Raw genomic sequence first — 22295 nt, 5'->3', positions numbered from 1 at the left:
TAATTTTGAAAAATAAAATAATATAAATAAAAAATGATAATTTTACTCTTTAATATAATTGATTTATTAATATAATTTAATTTTGAATAGAAAATTATTTATATTCAATTTTAAGTTTAAAAAAAGTATTATTAACTGGAATTAAAGGTGGCAAAAATTTTAAGGTCAAACTTTAGTTGGAAAAATTGTAAATCAGTCAGTAAAATAGTTCAACAACAACATTGGAAAAGCATAATGTACTTCATGAATGGTTCGTTGGTAATTGAATTCAAAAGTCTACCCACCTTCTATCGAACTAAAAGTAAATTAATATAGAATTGACTAATAGTTGACACTTGACAAAGACCCTCTGGAATTTAGAATTTAGTGGACTAGTTGCGAGGCCAATCAGACTTATTCCGCGTAGGATATATGAAAATCTAGAATGATTTTTGTTAATTTTAAAAAATTTAAATAGTCATTTATTTATTGGTTTTGGTTATTATAATTAGAGATAAAAATTATTATTTAAACAAAAAAAAATTATTTTTTTCCCCTTAGTTTTAAAAATTACTCATTTTCCTCTTAGCTTAATTTTAAACAAATTAATCTTTCACCTCTACCATATGTAGTTTTTAGAGTTTTATATTTTAAAATGAACAACCATCTCCTCAAAGTTTGAAATATTATACTTACACCTCAAAAACTTTATTCAATCTTTTCGATGACCATTCTTCCCAACATTCCTCTTCAACAATATTTCCCCCTTTTTTGGTGGTTATGGTTGTATTTTTGCATATAGATATGTGTGAAAATCACATAGATTACCCAACTAACATTGCATAGATGTCAGCCACGTCTATGCAATGTCGTTGGACAGATTTGTGCGTCCACTAACGTATAGATCATTACATAGATCTGTGCAATTTTAGCACAAATCTGTGTGTAAAAATCTGATTGTTTCAACCAAATTTTTGGTAGTTTCCAAGTTGAAAAACCACCAAGGAGAGGGAAGATACCACTAGAGAGGAATGCCAGAAAGAACGGTTATTAGAAAGATAGAATGAAATTTTGGGGTATAAGTGTAATATCTCAAAGTTTGGGGGGTGGTTGTTTATTCTAAAATATAAAACCTTAAAAGCTATATATGGTGAGGGTGAAATATTAATTTTTTAAAATTAAGCTAAGAGGAAATGGTTAGTTTGAAAACTAAAAAAGAAAAAAGAAAAAACTTTTTTTTTATTGAAATAAAAATTCTAAATAACAATTTTACACCTGACTATAACAATCAAAACTAACGGATGGGTGGGTATTTAGGTTTTCAAAAGTTAATGGATTTACTTGGGGTTTTCACTAAACCTTGGGTGGGAATAAGCCATTTGGCCATAGTTGTGACTTTATAAATAAAGAAGGGTTATAACAAGCACGAGACTTAATAAATTATCAATAAATGAAGGGCCAACACAATTATTTCCATCCAAGGATTAGTCCATTCTCAAATATTTATTTGTTAAATTTTAAAAATCAAAATACTTACTTTTTATTTAATTTTTTGTTAAAATTTTTTATTAAGTGAAAAAGTTTAATTATCATTTTACCAATAATATTAAAAACAAATAAAATTTTATCTCATTTCTTCATCTTAATTTTAAAAACTCATAATTTTTTTTTAGCTTAAGTTTTAAAAAGTTACATTTTTTTCTCTATAAAATTTCATTCTTTCCCCTTCCTTCTTCTACAACTATTCTCCAACAAACTCCCCATATCGGTGCTCCCTCTTAGCTCTTGGACAAAGACAAATCAATCAACCTCCAAAAGTCAGTTAACACACAGTCAACATGGATCTCTGCAACAGACATATGGATTGACTGACGCACAGCTCAATTGTTCAATTGATCTGTGTGTTGGCTAATTCTCGGGAAATTGAAATTTTTAGCACTTTTTTATTCCTTGTATACAAAATTGTCACCTATCCTAAAGCTTTCACAAATATACCACAACAGTACTCACCTTTCCCAAAATACCCCTCTTCAATCTTTCATGCATAAATTCTCTCTCCTCTTCTCTGCAACTTTTTTTTCTCTTCTTCCTCTTCTTCCAAAGTTATAAAGAAATCACTCTTTCTTCTCTCTCATCTTCAAAAACAAAAACAGGAAGGAAACAACCAAATTCTTCAAATTAAGAATTCTTCAAAGTAAGGATTTTAAAAAAAAAAAGGGAAAAAAAAGAGCAACCTACAAGATAAAAAATGACCATCGAAGAAATGACCATGTAAGATGATCATGTAACAGTATTTAACTGGAAAAAGAAAAAAAATTGATATTTAAGGATTTAAGTGAAACAAAAAAAACTGGGCATTTAACTTTAAAAAAAAAAAAAAGATTGGCGTGAAAGTTGTTGTGTAACGCCAACCCTTAATATATGTATATAATATTAAATAATATTATTATATTAATATAATATATTATATACTATAATATTATAATATATTATAATTTATATAATTAAATTATAATATTTTATAATATAATATTACATATATAATATAAAATATATTATATATAATATATATAATTATTACAGGGGTTGGCGGCATCGCCAGGGGTTGGCGATGCCGCCAACCCCTGGTAATATATATTATATATATAATAATAATATTATATTAAAATATTATAATTATATATTAATATAATATTAATATAATATTATTATATTAATATAATATATAAAATATATTATATTATATATTTTATAATTATATATTATTATAATATATTACATATTTTATATAATAAAATTTATATAATTATAAATATTATATTATAATATAATTTTATATTTTATAAAATATATGTAAAAGCAGTCTGGGTTGACGATAAGGGGAAATTGGCCTGTAGCATTAATGTAGGATGGGCCCACCCTTTATAAAGCAAAGCATGATTTTTATATATATATATAATTATTTAATTATATATATATATATAATTATATTATATATTTATATTAATATATGATATATTATATTATATTTTAATTAGAATATTATAATTATATATTATTTATATTATTATAATTATTATTTTATTATAATAGTATATTAATATTAAAATATATTATTATATATTATTATTATAATATTAAAGATATTCTAGTATTAATAATTATATATTATAATATATAATATTATATATATTAATATAATATATATAATATTATATTAATATATTTTTTTGCCAGGGTTGGCGGAATCGCCAACCCTTGGCGTACGCCAAAGGTTGGCGATTCCGCCAACCCATGACTTATATATATATAATTAAATAATTATATATATATATATATAATTATATTATATATTAATATATAATATATTATATTTAATATATAATATATTATATTTAATATATTATAATATATAATTATAAATAATAATATATATTATATATTAATATATATAATATATAATATTATATATAATAAATAATATATTATATATATAATATATAATAAATAATATATTATATATAATATAATATATGTATATATTATTGCCAGGGTTGGTGGAAACCCTTACCAGTTTATTTTATATATTAATTTATATAATATTATAATATAATTATAATTTATGTTAATATATAATATGTTATATAATATAATATATTAAAATTATATTATAATATATTTTATATATACCGCCAACCCTTTATATTAATATATATATTATATTATATTATACATAAAATATATATTATTATATTAATTTTATATATTATTATATATATTATTATAATATAATATATTATATTATATATTATTATTATAAAATATATTATTAATATTATTTATATTCGTACTTATACTATTATCAATATGTTAAATATTATTGAAATGCTGCCAATATAATAGCTAAAGAGGATTGTTTTTAAAGGTGGATCAAAATTGACCTAAAATCAAATTGACAAAAAAATTTATTAGGATTTTGGCAGTTAATTAATATTTTTATATAAGAAGAATAGTAAAATTAATAAAACAATTTGATTTATTATTTTTCAATGCAGCCCATACCGTGTTTCAATAAAACAATGTGTCAAATACACTATACAAATAATAAAAAATGACATCATTCAAAAAATAATAAAATACACCTTTCAATCAATAATAAAATACATCTTTCAAGCAATAATAAAATGACATCCAATTCGTATGCATGCCCGTCCATCCATGCCTGTTTAGAAATCCTCGAAACCTGCATTGTCACATTCCAATTGAATTGAATAAAGACAATCAATTTAGTAAACTTTGCTGACATACAAATAAACTCATAAACAGTTAATACTTACTGAGGGCCCTTCCTTGGAATATGGTTGTAGCAACGCGTTTTCTTAACCTCTTGGAATGTGCTGATGTAAAATTAAATGGGTGATCTCGGCAAGGTATTCCATAAACATGAGTAAAAAAATGCCACAGTCTCCACTTCCAACATCCTGTTTTGGGACATCACGAACACACCTATATTGTAATGTCGGTAGAGGATTTGGTGATGGAATTCCCTTTGATATATAGAAGTTACTCGCCTTCATTAGGTGTGTTAGTGTCCTAAATGGCATCAATAACTTCTTCACCCTCTCTATGCTTTCAGTATATTGGGCAGAGTCGTATATATACATCCTCCATTCATTTATATCCAATACGCCACACACCCAATGTTGGTTGTCGAAGTTGATCGGAAAGAATACCTGTCGACCAATGAAGATGAAATAAGTATCAATAATCAATCTTACCGTAAACAACTTACAGTTGTACACCACCTTGTCAACACTACTCCATGGGCGAAAGAATTCTTTTGTCCGAAGTGAGATTCCATTGATTTGATCTAGAAAAAACGTAGGCCACTCCATATTTGCACCCAATTGTTTAAACTCACTGTAACACTGAGGGAGAAGTGCAACAAATTGGGTGGAAACAGTAGTCCAGTTACCGTCCGGATAAGATTTACGAAGTATACTCATAAAAGCTTCAATATGCTGTGTTCATAGATTAATCACATCATACTTTGAACATGATAAGTAATAGAAACAAATATAAAGGAAGGGTACATACCATGTTTTCCAACCATTGCCCTAGTGTTACAATTTGGGTCCACCATGGTTTGGGCATACGGGCGGTCGTTCCGACTGGTCCCCCGAGGAAGACGCGTCGACTGTCATTATCAGACGCTTGATCATACCATATTGTGAACTCTGAATAGGACCCAGCCAACTTGGGGTCAAAATCAATACCCTTAATTACTGGTTGTTTGTTCTTTTTTTCCTTTACTGGATTTGTGAATGGACTGACCAACTGTTTCCCTTTTCGCAGTACACGACCAAAAGCTGACACTTTTTTAGTTGTTGTCGGCTTCTGAGCAGTTGTTGGTCGGTCCTGAATTTGTTGTTGGACTTCCTCGTCGGATGATTCGTCTAACTGGAAAAAAGTAAAAAAAAATAATGTTTATCATAACTTTATAATTAAGCAATTGAAAAAAGAAATTAAATAATAAAACTAATTGAAAAATAAAATTAAGTATGGTGGATAATAACCTGTACTGATTCAGATGCTTGAACATAAGAACCCTCAAGTCCTGTAATTCGATTATTTAATGATTGTATTTTTTCCTGCATCTCCCCTTGAAGCATCGTCGATTGTTGTTGCCATTGGTCTTGCATCTTCCCCCGAAACATCGATTGTTGTTGTTGCCATTGGTCCTGTAACTCCCCTCGAAACATCGATGCTTGTTGTTGCCATAGGTCCTACAATTCCCCCCGAAACGTCGATTGTTGTTGTTGCCATTGGTCCTGCAACTCCCCCCGAAATGTCGATTGTTGTTGTTGCCATTGGTCCTGCATCTCCCCCCGAAACGTCGATGCTTGTTGTTGCCAATACTACTGCATATCCTCACGAACCGATGCCGATTGTCGCTCCTACTTCGTGCGCATCATTGCACCGTGTTGGTCCAATTGTTGTTGCATCTGAGAGTTGATGCCTCTTTTATGTTCCATTAATATTTGTTGAAGACGGTCGTATGAAACACCACTGTATGACGTCCCATGGACCGAGTGTCTTGCAGGCTCGTGTACCGGATGCTCACGAGAATGGGAGGCGCGTGAAGTGGACCTTCGTGGTGGGGAAGCAGGTACATTAGGTGTGGCCCTATATGACCCTCGGAAGGATGACACCTGTGGAGGGGATGTACGTGCAATAGGAGACATCCTAGGAACCATGGGTCTGGCACCTCGTGATGACGGTCTTCTCCTGGAAGCAGTTAAAGACATAGAAGACCCTGTAGGGACTGTCTGAAAGGCAGCAGGAGGGTTCGACTGGGTGGCATCATCATCATCTGAATGCATAGATGGTGCGTGTTCTCCCATAAACTCCAAGGCTCGAATATACCACTCAGAGTAACGCTCAATCTCGATCGGATGTAATGCAGTTGTAATCTCCTCCTACAACATGAAAGAAATTTTTCATGATTTTTGAAATACAAAACAGAATAATAAAATATAAATGAGCAACATACCGGAGAAGTGTCCCAAAGTATCGATATGTCATCCCATGAAGGTAGTACAATTGTTTTCCATTTTAGGATACGAGGGATTCGATCATTTGCTTCCATACGGATATAAGGCGATAGATTCTGAATCGTCTCATAAATCCAATACTACACAATGTACAACAAAAATTATTAGTATTGATAATAGGCATTAAGTATGTAAACTTTAGCTATTATATTATACTTACTTGAAAAGCAATCGGGTATCCCAAAATACTGTAACTGAGAAGTGGGAGCGGACTTGTGTACGGCGGGTAATGGTCAACACAATATTGATATTTCTTATGTATACCTTTCCGTATCGAGTCGAATTTTTATTCCATGTCAGTGTTCCCCATGGATATCGACTAAATGCATCTAAATTATTTGCTAAATGCAAAAAATGATCAGGTACTTTGTTTCTGTTGTCCGCCCCTAATAATCCAGTAAATGCGCAATACAAGACTGCAAACTTCACTGCATCATCATCATTGTCCCCCCAAACTTCATTGTCGAATGCTTCTTCAATCTCCCCATGAGATAACAACCTGTGAATGTTCGGGAAGTATTGCTCTCTTAATCGAGGCGTATCCGTGCAATCAACGTAACTGGACATGTCCATGTCCTCCCCGAAAATTAAACCAGTGACGAGTGCAAACTCAACAGGGCTGAATCGGAATTCAACCCCATTTATTCTAAACCACATTTCTCTATCTGGGTTCCCACGATTGATCATACGTAGCAACATTGCTTGAATAAAAACGGCACTGAACCGTGGCTCCACCAAATCTAATAAATGTCCAAAACATGTTGTGCGGAAAATGGCTCTTTGACTAAATGTTAGTTTATTCCTAATTACAGTCAAAGTATCCATTTTTGTTCGAAGCGACATGTGCACACGGAATTGGTATGCATCGTGGAATCTGTAAGCCCCCTCTTGATAGTTGATTGCAAATGCCTAAAAATATATATTAATTCATTAAATTACACTACTGAAGGAAACTGAATGATTATTATTAAATTAACCACGTTGTGATGGATGAGATATTCCCTACTTTAGTGGTATGTTTGTTCTTACAACTAGAGAGCTGAGAAGAGATGTCCTAAAAACACAAAAACGAATATCTTACCAGATTCATAAATTAGAATTTGCACAGATTTAACATAACACAATTTCTCCAAATCACTACAATAATCAAATATGCATGGACTATATAGCTAGAAAGATATACCCAATAAATTAATAATAATTTAAAAATTATAATGTTAAAAATAAAAATAAATTAGAATGGAATTGGCTTCCCTGGACGTTCCACATGCAATGATTCTAACTCCTTTATAGTTTTTTATTTGTATTATTTTAATTCTAAACAATTAAAAATTCTCATGTTAAAATTAAACAATTGAAATTAAACAACGCCACCCTTTATAGTTTTTTATTAGTATAATTTTTGCATTTTATGCAACGGTGGGACCTCCTAAATGCTTGCTAAATTTTTTCGCTTTCTTCAACATTTTAAATTAACTGTAAATTATGCTAAGCTACATAATCTGACCCACAAAATAAGTAAATTGCTAAATGTTTTATACATGAAGAAGGACAAATATTGCTAAATTATGCTAAACTACATATTCTAACCCACAGGAAAAAAAAATCGTTGATCATATAATTAATCTAAGCCACAAGAAAAAAACTCTGAAAATATATATTATTACATTTATTATAACGAAACCTAACCTGTCTTCCTGCCATTATGTTGTAAGTATCGATATCCGATGAAACTATTTGATGGATTTTCCGCTGAACCAGAAAATTACCCGAACCAAGCAACTAAACAATTTGGTGGGAAATATGGATGCAAGCAAGCAAAAACATTACTGGGGAAAAATTGAAAACACATGCATATATATATATCCAATAAAGCAAAACACATTCCACGGAATTTTGTTGAATTATTAAGGGAACTGGATTGAATTATTGATGCAAAAAATTCAACTATGTCAGGAATGAATAATCAAAAAATGCTTTTGAACAAAACTATGCACAACAGTAAATTACTCAGAAGAATTATTAAAGGTGAGAAAAGGGTGCAAAAAAAAAAAAAAACCATCGGCAACATTTATTTTATAATGCAAAAAGGGCTGGCATTATAATAAAAAAACAAAAAAGGTTGGCCCCGCCAACCCTCCTGCTTTTTATACTTAATTATATTATTTCACAATGGTGGGGGGCCTGCGCAAAATCCATGCCAAATGTGTTTGCAGCATTATTTCACAACGGTGGGGGTCCTGCGCAAAATCCATGCCAAATTTCTTTATAGCAGCAGCATGCGAATATTGCAGAGGAATAATCGCAGAGGAATAATTGCAGAGAATACACAGTCTGGCAGGGATGCATTGATCGAATAATATTCACGTGCTACCATTTGTAATATATTATTACCTATTATTATTACTATTATCGATATAGAAGATTCACGATGAAAACTTGTTGGCGTGAGTCATGAACTTCGTATTGTTGCATGTTGATTGGTTTAACAATCATGTTGACAAATTTGAACACATGCCGAGCAAGCTTGTCCTCAGCCCATGGTGTTAACGGGTGAGATCTCTCACCTGCAAAAAAACAACTAAAATAAATGGGGTGAAAAAATGGAAACATCATAATAAATTTGAGTCATACGCACCAGCCATGTTTCGCCTATTGAAAAACCAATGTTGTAGCGTGCTTCGAAGAAACTCTACCAATATAGTGATAGGCAAAGCGCGAGCAGTCCGTGTTAAAGCATTGAAGGACTCAGCAATATTGGTCGTCATAATATTGTACCGCCATCCTCCAAAGTGCGCACGTGCCCATCTGTCATACCCAATGTCGGTCAAATAGATTGCTGCAGCGGGATTTACTCTAGCAATTCTATTCATAGCGGCTTGAAAGTCCGTGAGACGATATGCCTTAGCAGCTCTCCAAAATATTCCTTCAATATGTTTAGTATTTTTGAACTGCGAACGCATGTTACCCTTGATATGGAAATTACAAAACCCATGACGAGCGTGAGGCATTACGTTCGCGACCGCCGCAATTATTGAATGATGACGATCAGAAATAATAGTCAAATCCGGCAAATCACCAATGCACATGCGAAGGTATGTCAAAAATGGTGTCCATGTATCTAGTCCCTCTTTGTGCCCAATACCGAATGCAAGTGGGTAAATTTGATTATTACCGTCCTTGGCAACAGCAATGAAAAAAGACCCAAGATACTTTCCTTTTAAGTGTGAAGCATCAATGCATATCACCGGACGACAGAATTGTTGGAACCCTCGTATAGAACACCCCATACACATGAAAAAAAACTTGAACCTATTTTCCAGATCGACATCAATACGTACCATAGTTCCTGGGTTCTTAAGCTCCAAATTATGACAGTACTCACGTAATATACCGAAAGACTCTTCCGGAGATCCTTGTAATGCATTTATTACATATGTTTTGGCACGCCATGCTTGCGTGTATGATATGTCAATCCGATACCTATCTGCCATGTCTGAAATGATTTCCTTTGGTCGATAAATACGATCAACCACGAACATGGACTTAAGTATGTTACCTAACGATTCGGCATCTGCTTGTCTGTGATGTGGCAATATTTGATCTCGCAGACAAGTGTGGGTCTCATCCATACGTCGTAAGACCCAATAGTCTCCGTCTTGCTCTCTCGTCGCTCGTGCTTGCCATTTACATTGTGGGTGTACGCACTTAAGCTCGTACCGTATGTTATCGAAGTGACCAACCTTTCACTGAATTCCGGTCTCCAAGGCATACGTTCGAAATAGTGCTCTCAATTCAGCCTTGGAGTTATAAAAACCCATTATTTGCAAACGATTGCCCCTTTGTGTTGCCCGGTTAGTAATACCTGTATTCTCAACATCAACAGCAGGCTCAGGAACCCATTGAAATGGATTTGGATTATGGTGTTACTTGAATATGCTCCACTATTCATAAAGCCATGACGGCTTGTGCTACATTCAGCCTCATTGTAGCAAGGATGACTTTGACTTCTGCCAGCGTCTTGGCTCGGAACACCATATATGTCGTCACCAAACCCCGAGAATTCTTCGTCTTCATCATCATCATCCTCCTCCTCCTCCTCCTCCTCTTCCTCTTCATTACCTTCTACATCATAATCCTCATCCATGTTCTCGTCATTATCATCATCAACACCATAATTCCCTCCAAACTCTTGAAAACTTTGTGGATGTGCCCACTCATCTGTCGGTTGATTTGACCGTTCTTCATCATGAACATCTTTGCCTTGTTGATTGGCCCTTCCGTCAATTTGACTCTCGGTAACAAAAAGTTTTGTGTAACCTTGTGAACCTCTTGCTACAACCATCAAAAACTCCACATCATCATCGTCTACAATCTCTATTGGACCTATATCACCTACTGTAAATACACGCACAATTGACTGTCTTTGATCGAGTCTTAGACGAGAGCTGATTCTTCCAATGAATCCATCAAAATCAACATTTGGGTCAATACAAATCCCTCTCTCATTCCCACCAACATATCTTGTGACATTATCATCACCTTCAACCCATTGGTCTCTATATCGAATCTTAAATGCAGCTTTTTCCATCCTAACTAAAAATAAACCTAAAAAACATAAAAACTCCAAATTACACTATGCTTCCATTTTTTCAAATTAAGCCCCAAATGCAGTACCAATGACATCAAACTTCATATATACATATTTAACTATCATATCATCAACTGATGCACAAAAATGTATCAAGGCAAAACATGAAAAAATAGACAGTGGCAATTTCGTAATATATTATCTAACTCCCTGTCAATACAAGGAAAACAACACATCATGCAATAGAAAAAAACAGGAAAAAAAAAGCATAAAAAATAAAGAAATTGCTTACAATAGAAGAAAACAGGAAAAATTAAATAAATTCAGTGGGGCATATTTGGTGGCAATTTTGTAATATATTTTCTAACTCTCTGTCAATACAAGGAAAACAACACATCATGCAATAAAAGAAGACAGGAAAAAACAAGCATAAAAAGTAAAGAAATTACGTGCAATAGACGAAAACAGGGAAAAATTAAATAAATTAAGTGGGGATGAACAGGTTGGCGGAAACGCCAAGGGTTGGCGTTTCGCCAACCCTTGGCGATTCCACCAACCTGTTCATCATTAAACTGGAATTTTTTTTCAGCTGTATTTTGGTTTTTTATAGCTATCACAACAATATTAAACAATAATAACAACTTTAAACAATAGAAACAACATGAAATAATAGCATTAAACAATCTAACAACATGAAATCATAATAAAATTAAATTTTACATGAACATGAAAACACCATAATTATTTAATTTTCAGCTATTTATAAAGAAAACAAATAACATAAAGGGTTAAGTCAACACTAACCTGGACGTGGATGACTTTGCTATGAATTTTTTGCAGCAGGTGTTTATTCTCTTAATAAATTTATCAATGTTCGTCTCTCCCTCCCTTATGTCCATTTTGAATCTTTTATAATGGATTCTCACAGGTTTTATTGTTCAATTACATGTCTTCTTCCTACCATTAATATTAATATTTTAGTTTCATACTGCTGGGATTCCTTCCTCATATTATAGAGATTCTCTGCATGGGTCACTTCATGAGCATCAATCATTTAATTATACTAAAATATAATTTAATATTCCAATTAAAAATATAATAATATATATTATTATATAATATTATATAATAATAAGAATTCTTCAGAATATATATAATATATAATAACTTATTATATATATATATTATATTATATATAAAATTAAATAATAATATTATTTATTATTATATATTATAATTATAATATTAATATAATAATAATATATACATATAAGGGTTGGCGTTGGCAACTCCAACCCTTATACATATATTAAAGAAAATATTTTATATATTAATATATAATATAATTATAATAATATAATTATAATATTTTAATTAAAAATATAATATAAATAAGATAATATAATATATTATATATTAATATATAATATAATTATATATATATAATTATTTAATTTTATATATATAAGTCATGGGTTGGCGGAATCGCCAACCTTTGGCGTACGCCAAGGGTTGGCGATTCCGCCAACCCTGGCAAAAAAATATATTAATATAATATTATATATATTATATTAATATATATAATATTATATATTATAATATATAATTATTAATACTAGAATATCTTTAATATTATAATAATATATAATAATATATTTTAATATTAATATACTATTATAATAAAATAATAATTATAATAATATATAATTATAATATTCTAATTAAAATATAATATAATATATCATATATTAATATAAATATATAATATAATTATATATATATATATAATTAAATAATTATATATATATAAAAATCATGTTTTGCTTTATAAAGAGTGGACCCACCCTACATTAATGCTACAGGCCAATTTCCCCTTATCGCCAACCCAGACTCCTTTTACATATATTTTATAAAATATAAAATTATATTATAATATAATATTATATATTATATATATAATATATATAACCAGGGGTTGGCGACATCGGCCAACCCTTGGCGCCAAGGGTTGGCGATGCCGCCAACCCCTGGTAATAATTATATATAATATATTTTATATATATTATATTATATATGTAATATTATATTATAATAATATTATTTAAATTATAATATATTATATATTATATTAATATATTATTATATGATAATATTATAGTATATAATATATTATAATATATAATTATATAATATAATTATAATATTCTAATTAAAATATAATATAATATATCATATATTAATATATAATATAATTATATGTATATATATATAAAATTAAATAATTATATATATATAAAAATCATGTTTTGCTTTATAAAAGGTGGGCCCACCCTACATTAATGCTACAGGCCAATTTCCCTTATCGCCAACCCAGACTGCTTTTACATATATTTTATAAAATATAAAATTATATTATAATATAATATTTATAATTATATAAATTTTATTATATAAAATATGTAATATATTATAATAATATATAATTATAAAATATATAATATTATATATAATATAATATATTTTATATATTATATAATATTATATTATAAAATATTATAATAATATTAAAAAATAATTATATAAATTATAATATTTTATATATTATATTAATATATAATTATAATATTTTAATATAATATTATTATTATATATATAATATATATTACCAAGGGTTGGCGCCAGGGGTTGGCGATGCCGCCAACCCCTGTAATAATTATATATATTATATATAATATATTTTATATTATATATGTAATATTATATTATAAAATATTATAATTTAATTATATAAATTATAATATATTATAATATTATCGTATATAATATATTATATTAATATAATAATATTATTTAATATTATATACATATATTAAGGTTGGCGTTACACAGCAACTTTCACGCCAACCTTTTTTTTTTTTTAAAGTTAAATGCCCAGTTTTTTTTGTTTCACTTAAATCCTTAAATATCAATTTTTTTTCTTTTTCCAGTTAAATATTGTTACATGATCATCTTACATGGTCATTTCTTCGATGGTCATTTTTTATCTTGTAGGTTGCTCTTTTTTTTCCCTTTTTTTTTTTTAAATCTTTACTTTGAAGAATTCTTAATTTGAAGAATTTGGTTGTTTCCTTCCTGTTTTTGTTTTTGAAGATGAGGGAGAAGAGAGAGTGATTTCTTTATAACTTTGGAAGAAGAGGAAGAAGAGAAAAAAAAAGTTGCAGAGAAGAGGAGAGAGAATTTATGCATGAAAGATTGAAGAGGGGTATTTTGGGGAAGGTGAGTACTGTTGTGGTATATTTGTGAAAGCTTTAGGATAGGTGACAATTTTGTATACACGGAATAAAAAAGTGCTAAAAATTTCAATTTCCCCTAATTCTCACATATATGTGTCGATTATATGTTGACCAACCTTCAGAGGTCTACTAATTCATCTTCATCTAGAAGTCAGGAGGGAGCACTAGTATGAGAGGTTAGCCAGAGAACGGTCGTCAAAAAAGGAAGAGGAAAGAATAAAACCTTAAAGGGAAAATATAACTTTTCAAATTTTAAATTGAGTAGAAATTGTGAGTTTTTTAAAACTAAATTAGAGAAATAAAATAAAATTTTATTTATTTTAACATTACGGATAAAATGACAATTTTACTATTATAAATAGTAGAGAATTTTAATATAAATTAAATGACAAATAAATATTTAAATTTTTAAAATTTTGCATGTGATAGCTGAGAATAGAATAAACCTTGAATGAGAATCGATCTTCTGTCATAAATAAAACTAATCTTGACCTCCATTTCAAGTCCATAACTGAACTTATAAACGTTAAGTGTTTCCCTTTGTTAAGTATCTGTTAGGATCCCCTGCTTTAGGAGTCTTACTAGGGACGATTGTTATGCAAATTGGAAAGTTTCTTGGAAGAAATATGCTAACACCCTTGACAAAATTGAGGAATATTTTTTTGAAATTATAAATAACACAAAAATATATTATAAAATTATATATTCAAACAATTCTTATAAGCTTATATTATAAAATATAATTGAATGATGTAATTATTAATTTTTTCTTATATTTCGAAATATATGAATTATATATATATATAATATTGAATTTTCATCTTATTCACCCAGTTAATCATCAAGTAATAAAAGTTTGATGAAATTAAAAAATAATAATATTTTTATTGTGATTAAACATTCATTAGAAGTTAATGACATGATGGCTTTTATATTTGATTTTTGAATAATATTATATGTATATACTTTTTTGAGTATATAATTAAGTACAAAATTGATATGTTATCATATTATGAGTGTTATTTTATTATTAATTCAAAATTTTCTAATTACATGATAATAAATTAATTTTGTACTCAATTGTATGGTAAAAAATATATATACATAATTTTATTGTTGATTTTTATGAGTCATTTTGATAATTCGAATAGGGCCAAAGAACTATTTCTCACCCAAGTTTTAATGCAAAGAAAAATATACATCCGCAAGGTTTGAAAAATCTAAATACTCACTCGTGGGTAATTTATGTTAAAATTTTATATTAGAGGCAAGTGTAAGATCGTTATTTTATCAATAATATTAAAAAAATTATAAAATTAATTATATTTTCTCCTATATTTTAAAAACTAACAATTTCACCCCTGTCTAAAGTTTTCTAATTTTCGAAAGTAACATTCTCTCCCCAAGCCTAAGGTTTATTTTCTTCTCCTCTTTAGCCACTATCGATGAGCTTTTAACCCATGAAACGTCGGTCACTAGATCTTCATCTTTTTGGTACAAAGAAGGATCGATGAAGATATGTGTTTGTCAATTCTAAACAAATAGACAAAGATAAGCATCTTTGTTGACTCTTCTTTGCCTTGGAGAGATGAAGATCTGGTGACCAACGTTTCGTGGGTTGAAAATATCGTCATCGATGGCTAGAGAAGGAAACAAAATAAATCCTAATTTTAAAGGGGAAAATAGTATTTTTAAAAGTTAAAAAACTTTAGGTAAGATTAAAGTTATTAGTTTTTAAAATTATGAGAAAAATTTAATAAATTTTATATATTTTTTATATTATTAATTATAATAGGTAACTATATATATTGTATTAAAACTTGAGTGGGAACATAGTCGTTTTGCCTTTGAATAGATAGAAAAGAAAGAAAAAAGAGAACATACACATGGCATTAATTTGTTTCATGGAGTCAAATTTGAATGACCTGTCTTAGACGTGAAGAACGGGTTGTATTGTGGGACAATCTCGTAGATATATTGCTTGTGTGAAAGTAAAAAAACATAGACTGCATAATTTTCTTGGTCAAGTCGTTGGTCCACCGTCGAAAACAAGCCAGTTGTTTCAGTCAATTCCACCATTCACGTGTAATGTTAAATCCTCACCTAACAACTCACAAGTCAAGGTCAACCTACCACTAGCGGAGGACTTAATTGTTTTGTTTGCCCCATGGAGCCTCCTGTCTATTTGTATTACGCTGTTATTCACTCATTACCCTTGTAATGATATTGAAATTTATAGAATTTGACCCTTGAGAATTTTCCTCCCTACAACTAATTGACTAATTGGATACTATCATAATATGAAAACAATACATCTAAGTATATTTATTTTAAATATATAAATAGATACATATTTTTATATATCATCATATAATTGAATGATTTTGAATTAAAAATAAAGTAATATTCAATTATAAAATATGCATATTTTATATATTTAAAATGAGTACGTATAGTATTACTCGTAAAAAACATTTTTACTTTTACGGTCATTTACGTATCTTTTGAATTTACGCGTAATGAATGGTGGTATGTTTGAATGCACAACCACTTCAAGATGAATCGACTTTTTCTATTAGCTTAGTGTACACAAAATGGATCTTTCAACCCCAAAGGACCAAAATGCAAACAATCAAAAGTCTTGCATGCATGCAAATAAAACCAAGTGAATCAACAAGACTTGACTGAGTCTTAACCCACACCACAAGCAAAGTACGGAATCATATGCATTCATCAATATATATATGCATATTCATACAGAGAGCTAAACACTATTGTTTTATTATTTGTTCTTTCTTCTTGAAATCATCTCCCAAAGCCTCAAAGTTTTGCATTTATAAAACAGCTGTAGAAGTTGGAGTGCTGCCATGGGAGTTGGAGGTGAAGTTGCAGAGATGCAATATGTCAAGGCAAAGACTTCAGTGTGGTGGGATATAGAGAATTGTCAGGTGCCAAAAGGGTGTCAGCCTCATGCAATAGCTCAAAACATTAGTTCTGCCATTGCTCAGTTGAATTACTGTGGACCTTTGTCCATCTCTGCCTATGGTGACACCAATCGGATCCCTCAATCTGTGCAGCATGCTCTCTCCAGCACTGGCATCTCCCTCAACCATGTCCCTCCGGGTACTTCTTTCATCACCTTTCATCTCTACTTTTCTTGCTTTTAATACATCTGATATTAAGTCACCTGATACAATACCTAATTAATTTGTATTATATTTGGAGGAAATATGTTTTTTTGGTTGCACATGAAATTCAGAGAAATTTTATGGGTTATGTTGATTGATAAGCAGGGGTTAAGGATGCAAGTGACAAGAAAATTCTGGTGGAGATGTTGTTCTGGGCAGTGGACAATCCTGCACCTGCAAATATAATGCTAATTTCTGGAGATAGAGACTTCTCCAATGCCCTCCATCAATTGAGGATGAGAAGATACAACATTCTCCTTGCTCAGCCACAGAAAGCATCAGCTCCTCTCCTTGCAGCAGCCAAGAGTATATGGCTCTGGACCAGTCTTGTGGCTGGAGGCCCTCCATTAACAACTAAAATTGATGAAAAAATTTCTGTCCCTAATGATATTCCCTCTGTTCATGTTAAAGTTCCCCAATTGGGAAATCCTGATGAGAAAGTTTATAATAGTGCACTAGTTGAAATTCTGGAAGATCAGAAACCTGTAAATTATCACCACCCAGGTACTAATTATAATCCAAAGAGTTCCCTGATGGGGCCTTGCCCAGACGGATTTTCTCCTTTGAATCTTGATCAGAATGGTTATAGAAATAATTATCCATTGCCTTTAAAGCCAAACAATCACCCTAATCAATCTCTGAATTTTGTCCAAAGATGTAGTGGAGACACCAAATTCAATCCTGTTAGCATGAATCTGAAGCCTGCATCATTGAGTAAGTCACAAAATGGACATATAGAACATAGGAAACTGTATTTTTCTTCTCCAATGAACTCAATTAACATTCCTAGTAGTGTCATATGGGGGATGCCGGGGTGTCCAAAACCTACCAATTATTTGCAAAGCCTTATAGGTGTTATCTTACAGACACTGAACTCCTTGAAAACTGAAAAGATAATACCGACTGAAGGCAATATAGTCGATTGCATTCAATATGGGGATCCAAAGCACCGGAATACTGACATTAAAAAGGCTTTGAAAACTGCTATTGATCTACAGATGGTGGTGAAGCAGAACATTGGAGCTATGAACTTGTATGTTGGTAAGAATGAGAAACTCTGGAAATGTGTGAATCCTATTGCCGGAAACCCGTTAAGAATCTCGGAAAGGACCTGGGAAAGAATTAGAAAATTTCTGGTATCTACTGAAGGGCAGTCTGCAATAGTGGCTTCTCAATGCAGGTAATTTCCTTTGCTTGTTTAGTCTCATTTATTTAGCTTCTGGGATTTATCATAGGACTAATTTTCATTCTGTTTTGTGTGCTTTTGTATTTTTGTTTACAGTTATGAAGCTGGTACTATTTTGAAAAATATGTGCTTGAAAGAATTTACATTAGGTGACATACTTCAAATCTTGAACATGGTAATTACCATCAAGAAATGGATTGTACATGGCCAAACAGGATGGCAACCCATTAACATCGCTGTTGCAGAGCTCAACACTGAATCAGGCACTGTATCCAGTTTATAAAAGTTGAATGTAATCAGTAGCAAGGGAAAAGGACCTCTTGACCGTTTGAATTAAAGGTATTAAGTGCAAATAGATAGATGAATTGTTGGAATAAAGGTTGGCAAAAGAAAAGGGCTCTTTGTCACAAGACTGGTTGTGTAGATTTACTAGAGATGAAAGTTGTTACACATGATGGTCATTGTTTAGACTCTGGTGTATTAGAAATGCGCTAGTATTGCTTGGGATTGTGCTGCAGTCCATTCTGGTCTTTGGTTGCACCTTATGGATTCTAATGACAGTTGGAAGGATGATCCTTTTGCTTTGATTTTCAATGGAGCATATTTCTGCAGATAATTTTCCTCCCTCTCATATAGTTGATTGCGCCGTTAGAACTCTAAATGCAAGGTGTTATTTAAGAGTGAAACAGATTTTTGACATTGGTTGTATCTTCAAGAAGGGGCAAGCTTTGGTTACTTTTGCAGAGAAATTACACAGTTTAAGGAAGGAAACACTTAAATGTAATTAGATAAAATTTCTAGTGGAAGCTGAGAAATCTCCAGTGACCATATCAGAAACTATGAAAGATATCAAGATGAGGCATGCAAAAATTGCGCAATGCTGTAAAGTTCTTCTGGGTAAAATTCTTGAAGATTTGCTGAATCAACGAGTTTTCTGATTCATATTTTCCGGTACTCTTCTGCAGCATCAGTTTAGTTGTTTGTCAATATATTTGTTGTACTTCTTTGAAAGTTGTTTATGGTTTCAGCCCTAAGAAACCTCTAGTCCCTTAAGTATAAACCTTAAATTTGAGTCTCTTGTATGCAGAACTTTGATGGAATAATAATAAAAAGTGTTTGTTTCTTAATTTTGCTGCCAGTTTTATGGTTTCAAGCTTGAGAAAACAACAAAATACAGGTGTTGGATTTATCATCTATTGTGTTACAGCCCAAGAAAGGCCAGTGGGCCTATTTCCCTAGTTTATCCTAAACCAACCATATGACCACAACAAAAACAACCAATACAAAATCACACTCACGGCCACGGAGGAATTCTCATTTAGAAACAATAATATATTCCAGGATTCAATCTCAATCACCTTTGGCTCAGTGATTGAACTTCCTAGTATTGCTTATTTCAAGTTTCATTTTTTTAAGGGTTTCTGTTTTCAGTGATGCCAAGTTGTCTTAACTTGTTCATGAACTCCTTCAATGGCCGTTAATTTTTCATCTTTAATATTTTCAAAAAAAAAAAATCCTCAGATGGTTCAATTTAACTGCTTGTGTACAGTCCAGGTTGCTGATTTTGAAGTAGCACACTGCTGATACTTGTTCAATACAAGACTTCCAGTTTTGAGTATTCAATTGATATCTAGATAATATATATTATTATATAATTAAATGATTTTCAATTAAGTATAAAACAATAACTAACCACATAATGACATAAGTGGATATTTAAAACTTGCTGCACATAGTATTGCTTCTTACAGTAAGATGATTCAAATGCTGGGTTTGGTTGGAAATGTTAAACATATGAAGGGATTTTGACAACATCACAACTAAACAAATTCAAACTTCATCCTGAATACTGAATTTCATATTCAACCATGCAGAAATCAACTAGACGAAATAGTTCCATGCATAAAGAGTCAGAAAAGTTTTAGAAGAAAGTTATGAATAGAAAAAAACTTCAATTTACGTGAAACTGTCAACAAAATGATACTGTGAGCAGCATTGCAAATGCAAGAAATTTCTTACAACAGTTTGAACACTAGGAAAGAAAGGTAAATGCACTACAGTTGCTTCCACTTATTGGGAGACTAATCAACAAAGTTCTTCCACAACAGAGAGCAATCCGAGATCTCAAGACAGAAAAGTAAAATGACCATCTAGGCAAAATTTTGCAGTCATTGCATTTCTAACAGCTTTAAATAATCAGAATGATGAATGGATACTACACTAATATTAATATAATATCACATGTTGTCTGGTGAGGGAAATATACATATAGCAACATCTAAATATGAGGTTATCTCAACTTGAGATTAAGGAGAAACAGATGCAGAAACAAAAGGTCCCATTGAAGAAACAAGACAAAATATGCAACTAGAAGATTATTGAGAAATTCTATAATCTGATTACGTATGCTACAAGCTGATATGAAACAAATACCCTTCAAAATGGCAGAAGAGTGATGACAAAAATCAATAAAGCCTTAATCATAGACACAAACTGTAAAAAATCGTTCTTGTGAGAATCAAACAAATAACCTAACAGGACTTAAATTTCGCATCAAGGCAGTGAAATTTTAAAAATCTTTTACCCCAGGCACGATTTGCTGGGTTAGTTGAAACCAAGCATCCCAATGATGAGTCTGAGACATGCACACTATGCACCACGATACAAATAACATATTTGTTAAAAGCAAAAAACGCTTAAAAGTGATGAGGTCCTCATTGCATAGACCAAAAAAGCGAGATGAAAGCATTGCCTTTGAGCCAAAGGTGATAAAAAAAATTTAGAAGGGGCAATGAGTGAGCAAGAAAATGGAATGGAAGGTTAAGTGCAAGAGAAGATAGATCACTAAAATAAAAACTTGGTAGGTGGCTGCATTTAATGCCATAGGTGTAAAACTTTAATAAAGGAAAATATTATTATTTAATTGCCATCTCTCCAACAATCTCTATGACAACCTCAGAACTTGTCGATGATCTTTCCGACATCCTTAAATCTCTCCAACATCTCCGATGACCTCAAAATTGGTCAACAACCTCTTTGACGACTTTAAAACTCCTTGTTGACCTTTATGATAACCTTGAAACTTGTCGGTTATCTTCAAAATTGCCTCAAACATCAACAAAGTCTTGTGTGATAATAAAGCACACTTTTCCAACACCTAAGCTTCTCCAAAGGTGTCAAAAAAGCGCTAAAGGAGATCACCTTTGGACCACCAATCGCCTTGTCCATACTCAAGGCAGCGAGCAAACAGAATCATCCAAGAACTCATAACAAATCAGCCATTTGTTCTTTCATTCATTAACTTATATGGTAAAACAGAAACAAAATTTTTTTCTGGTAACATTGTTTATAATTAAGTGCTCTATCTGCACCAAAAGGAATTCCAGGTTATTGACCCATGTTTTGTTTCAACAACAAATGAATTAAATGCATCAAATGCCAACA

At 31.0% G+C, this 22295-nt stretch overlaps 2 protein-coding genes across 2 annotated transcripts; one reads left to right on the top strand and one right to left on the bottom strand.

The window, feature by feature from the left end:
* Nucleotides 1-6912: 6912 nt before the first annotated feature.
* Nucleotides 6913-10225, bottom strand: LOC123221453. Its single transcript, XM_044644302.1, has 5 exons — nucleotides 9232-10225; nucleotides 9024-9160; nucleotides 8283-8345; nucleotides 7006-7502; nucleotides 6913-6922 (listed from the first exon to the last, which is right to left on the bottom strand). The coding sequence occupies exons 1-5, from the start codon at nucleotides 10223-10225 to the stop codon at nucleotides 6913-6915; spliced, it is 1701 nt and encodes a 566-aa protein (XP_044500237.1).
* A 7042-nt stretch (nucleotides 10226-17267) lies between these two features.
* Nucleotides 17268-19978, top strand: LOC123220537. Its single transcript, XM_044642784.1, has 3 exons — nucleotides 17268-17600; nucleotides 17771-18845; nucleotides 18948-19978. The coding sequence occupies exons 1-3, from the start codon at nucleotides 17345-17347 to the stop codon at nucleotides 19132-19134; spliced, it is 1518 nt and encodes a 505-aa protein (XP_044498719.1). The 5' UTR covers nucleotides 17268-17344; the 3' UTR covers nucleotides 19135-19978.
* Nucleotides 19979-22295: the final 2317 nt, after the last annotated feature.

This window comes from Mangifera indica, chromosome 7 (genome assembly GCF_011075055.1).
Source record: "Mangifera indica cultivar Alphonso chromosome 7, CATAS_Mindica_2.1, whole genome shotgun sequence".
Taxonomy (NCBI): Eukaryota; Viridiplantae; Streptophyta; class Magnoliopsida; order Sapindales; family Anacardiaceae; genus Mangifera; species Mangifera indica.
Note: the sequence above shows the minus strand (reverse complement) of the source record. Positions and strands in the feature narration are given on the sequence as shown.

Coding starts and splice junctions, on each gene's coding strand:
- LOC123221453 (XM_044644302.1), bottom strand. CDS start 10,225: ATGGATGAGACCCACACTTGTCTGCGAGATCAAATATTGCCACATCAC. Junction 9,161..9,231: donor CAATAGGCGAAACATGGCTG/GTGCGTATGACT, acceptor GTTTTTTTGCAG/GTGAGAGATCTCACCCGTTA. Junction 7,503..8,282: donor ACATAATGGCAGGAAGACAG/GTTAGGTTTCGT, acceptor ATATATTTTTAG/GCATTTGCAATCAACTATCA.
- LOC123220537 (XM_044642784.1), top strand. CDS start 17,345: ATGGGAGTTGGAGGTGAAGTTGCAGAGATGCAATATGTCAAGGCAAAG. Junction 17,601..17,770: donor CCTCAACCATGTCCCTCCGG/GTACTTCTTTCA, acceptor ATTGATAAGCAG/GGGTTAAGGATGCAAGTGAC. Junction 18,846..18,947: donor ATAGTGGCTTCTCAATGCAG/GTAATTTCCTTT, acceptor TTTTGTTTACAG/TTATGAAGCTGGTACTATTT.